Below are 3,299 nucleotides of genomic sequence, written 5' to 3' on the forward strand. Positions count from 1 at the left end.
ATTTTCCTTTTCGGGCTTCCCCTTAAGGGTTTAAAATGCGTCTTCTATGGAGAAGTTTCTACACCCTTACAAAGGGTGTTTCGTTCTCCAAAAAAAAAAAAAAAAAATGGAANGTAAAATTGAAATGAGAATTGATATAATTTGGAGTAGGTGAAAGGGAATTTAGATTGAGAGGCATATTATACCTAATTAATAGAATATTATGCCATTTAAATAAAACAAACAAAAATATGTGTTTTAAAATTACATGGGTTTATTCAATTCTTTCGAGCTGTGAAGAGTGTTCGTGGGTTGGTTTAAGTTTGGTCGAGTTAGGATATTTTTTTAGACCCAACCTAATGGTTCGGATTGTAAATTTTTTCAACTTAAACGACTCTTATTAAATCGTACAGGTTAGATTGTGTTGGGTTGGATTGATCGAGTCTTTTGAGTCATTCGAATACCTCTACCTAAAATGCCTCTTTTTCTCTCCTTTATTATTTACCTCATATATATATATATATATATATATATATATTTATTCTAGTTATTTAAAATAGAAGTAAGAAATTTAAATTTATAAAAGAGGTTAATAATTAGTAATAAATTAGGTTAACCAATAATTATTTTCATAAATTATTTAATATTAAACTTAATTAGACCATGTTTTTTTAGTTTATTTAATATTTAAAGTTAAATAGTCAATACAGATGTTTCCAGCTTTTGTCTAAGTTAATTTTTTTTTTAATTGCAATTATAACGTTTTAAACCCATTAACTATATTAATAAAATAAAAGTGGGTAGTTTTAAGATTTTATTACACACAAATATTTAAAAATACATTATATATATATATATATATATCTTTAGAAATTGAAGATGTATTAAAATGGAGAAATTTTATGTTTTTTTTTTTTAATTGTATTATTATCTAATATTCTAAAACGCAATCATAAATTACAATAATTTCCACGACGCTTTATTTGACTTTTTATTTATTAATTTCTTCTTAAATAATATCTAAAAAGGTAATAAAAATTAGGGGAATTTCATTATATTAATATCTAAAAAAATTAATCAATCCTCTTTTAGTAACCAAGAGGATAGGCAAGTGAGGATTTACATATTGATTTTAACTATAATGGAAAATTACCCAAAATTAATTTTTTTTAATTAATTTTTATTAATTTTGGAGTAAATAAAAATGTTGTTAATCTACATATCTATATCTACATTACAATAATTTAATTTTTTTATCTAATCAAAGTGGTGGGAGACTTAGATTTCATATTATTCTCTTCTTCCCCCACAAGCTGTTTGTAAAAATGTGCCTATGAAGAACCCAGAGCATTTGGCCGGACCCCAAACAACCACCCCTTGGAATTCTGGCAATTCCGGCGACACTCGCCGCCGTTGTCCGATCCCAATTGGCAACACAAACACAGTGACCCAAACTGATACGGGCTTCTTTCTCGCAATCTCGACTCTGCAGAGCTCCTTGGCGACCCTCTGGCTGTCTCTCCCTGAAATGGGTGTAGCCCAATTGAAAGCTCCAAATTCACCTCTGTCTTCACATGGGTCGCCGCTGGCTCTGTCTCTGTGGTGGTGCCGCTGCCTTCTTCGTCGATGTCCAACGACGGCGCGTTGATGATCGTTGGCTTCATAATTGGAAGCTCTGCCACGGGAACAGAGGAGGAAGAAGAAGAATTGTTGTTGGTGTTGGGATATTCATGATTTAGGTACCCGAAACGGGTGGAGACGGCGGCGGATTCGTTAAGAGGGCGGTGAGTTTGTGGATCAATGCCACGGCTGATTAGCTTTCTCTTGATGTGGGTATTCCAATAGTTTTTGATTTCATTATCCGTTCTTCCCGGCAACCGACCCGCAATCACAGACCATCTAAACCAAAATAAAATAAATAAATAAATAAATAAAACCCAGATGAGAATGAAATTAAAGAAACCAAAAATGAAATGGAATTTGAAATTGAATCGGGGACTGACTTGTTTCCGAGAAGGCTATGGAGTTTAACGATGAGTTGATCTTCCTCGTCGGTGAAATTGCCACGCTTGAGATCAGGGCGAAGGTAGTTGATCCAGCGAAGCCTGCAGCTCTTGCCACATCGAAGCAATCCTAAAACCCAAAGGAAAACCCAGATGAGAAAAGAAGGGAAGGAATGAAAAAGGGGGAGAAATGGGTATAATAAGAATGAATACCAGCGGCTTTGGGGAGAGTGCGCCAACAGCCCTCGCCATGGAGGCGGATGTAATCGACAAGGCGTTGGTCTTCATCTTTGGTCCAAGCGCCCTTGTTGGTGTGGGCTTTCTCGCAGCAAGGGGATCGCCCCATTGAAGAAGAAGAAGAGGAGGAGAAGAAGAAGAAGAAGAAGAAGAAGAAGAAAGCGCTTAGAAGAGGGGGAGAAGGGGTTGGGGGAGAGAAGAGCTTTTAAGGAGTAATGGAAATGTGTAACCAATAACCACTTCTCTTTCTATCTTACCAATCTTACCAACTTGGTCAAATCCAACCCCACACCCCATAATGCTCTTTTTTCCCCCACCTTCTTCTCTCTCCTCTTTCATAAAGTGTTGGACTTTTTTTTTTTTTTTTTTTTTTTTTTTTTTTTTTTTTTTTTNTGAAATTGGTTGGGTAAGAAAATAAGTTATTTTGGGTTATCATTAAAGCAACCAAAATTATAGGATAAAGAAGTTGAATATAAGAGGAAAAAAATTAATTTTATGTCTAATAATTATTACACAATTAGTATATATATATATTTTTAGTTTATTTTTTCAAATAAAATTTGAGGTTTAAAAGAAAATAAAATAAAACTTTCGAAGTCGAAGGGCATAATTGAAATATACTCGAATATTTTATTAATTTAATAAGTTAGGAATATATTTTCTAAGCTTTTGTGGTCACTAAGTAGCATGTTATAAGATTATTCTCCAATTTTGAATATAAATTAAAATAGTTAAAAGTAAGGGACTATAGTGAAAAAAAAAAAAAAAAAAAAAAAAAANAAAACAAAACAAAGAAATTATTAACATATATTTAAAATAAAATATAACATTATCCTAAATTTAAGAAATGACTTAAATTGTAGACATACTATTAAAAATTAATAATAAACAAAATAAAAGAAATTAAATAAATAATTTTAAAAAAAAAATAAAAGGAAATTAACACAAGCTTAGGTGATTTCCAAGTTAGATGGAAATTATTATATTATTAAAAAATTTGTCGTTTTTGAAGTAAAAATCTTGAAGATCATTGCTTTTAGGTGGATTTTTCGGGGTTATCACTCGACAAAGAAAGAGTTC

General features: G+C 31.8%; 1 protein-coding gene across 1 annotated transcript; it reads right to left on the reverse strand.

Moving 5' to 3' along the window:
• Positions 1-1,131: 1,131 nt before the first annotated feature.
• On the reverse strand, positions 1,132-2,405 carry LOC111788821 (transcription factor MYB8-like). Its single transcript, XM_023669353.1, has 3 exons — positions 2,196-2,405; positions 1,983-2,112; positions 1,132-1,878 (listed from the first exon to the last, which is right to left on the reverse strand). Exons 1-3 carry the CDS (start codon positions 2,326-2,328, stop codon positions 1,311-1,313), a joined length of 831 nt encoding a protein of 276 aa, XP_023525121.1. The 5' UTR covers positions 2,329-2,405; the 3' UTR covers positions 1,132-1,310.
• Positions 2,406-3,299: the final 894 nt, after the last annotated feature.

Source organism: Cucurbita pepo, chromosome LG02, assembly GCF_002806865.2.
Source record: "Cucurbita pepo subsp. pepo cultivar mu-cu-16 chromosome LG02, ASM280686v2, whole genome shotgun sequence".
Taxonomy (NCBI): domain Eukaryota; kingdom Viridiplantae; phylum Streptophyta; class Magnoliopsida; order Cucurbitales; family Cucurbitaceae; genus Cucurbita; species Cucurbita pepo.

What these genes read in the sequence shown, in the direction of transcription:
- LOC111788821 (XM_023669353.1), bottom strand. Translation starts at nt 2,328, where the DNA reads ATGGGGCGATCCCCTTGCTGCGAGAAAGCCCACACCAACAAGGGCGCT. An exon ending in CACTCTCCCCAAAGCCGCTG is followed by an intron (nt 2,113 to 2,195) that starts GTATTCATTCTT and finishes TTTGGGTTTTAG; the next exon opens with GATTGCTTCGATGTGGCAAG. An exon ending in CATAGCCTTCTCGGAAACAA is followed by an intron (nt 1,879 to 1,982) that starts GTCAGTCCCCGA and finishes ATTTTGGTTTAG; the next exon opens with ATGGTCTGTGATTGCGGGTC.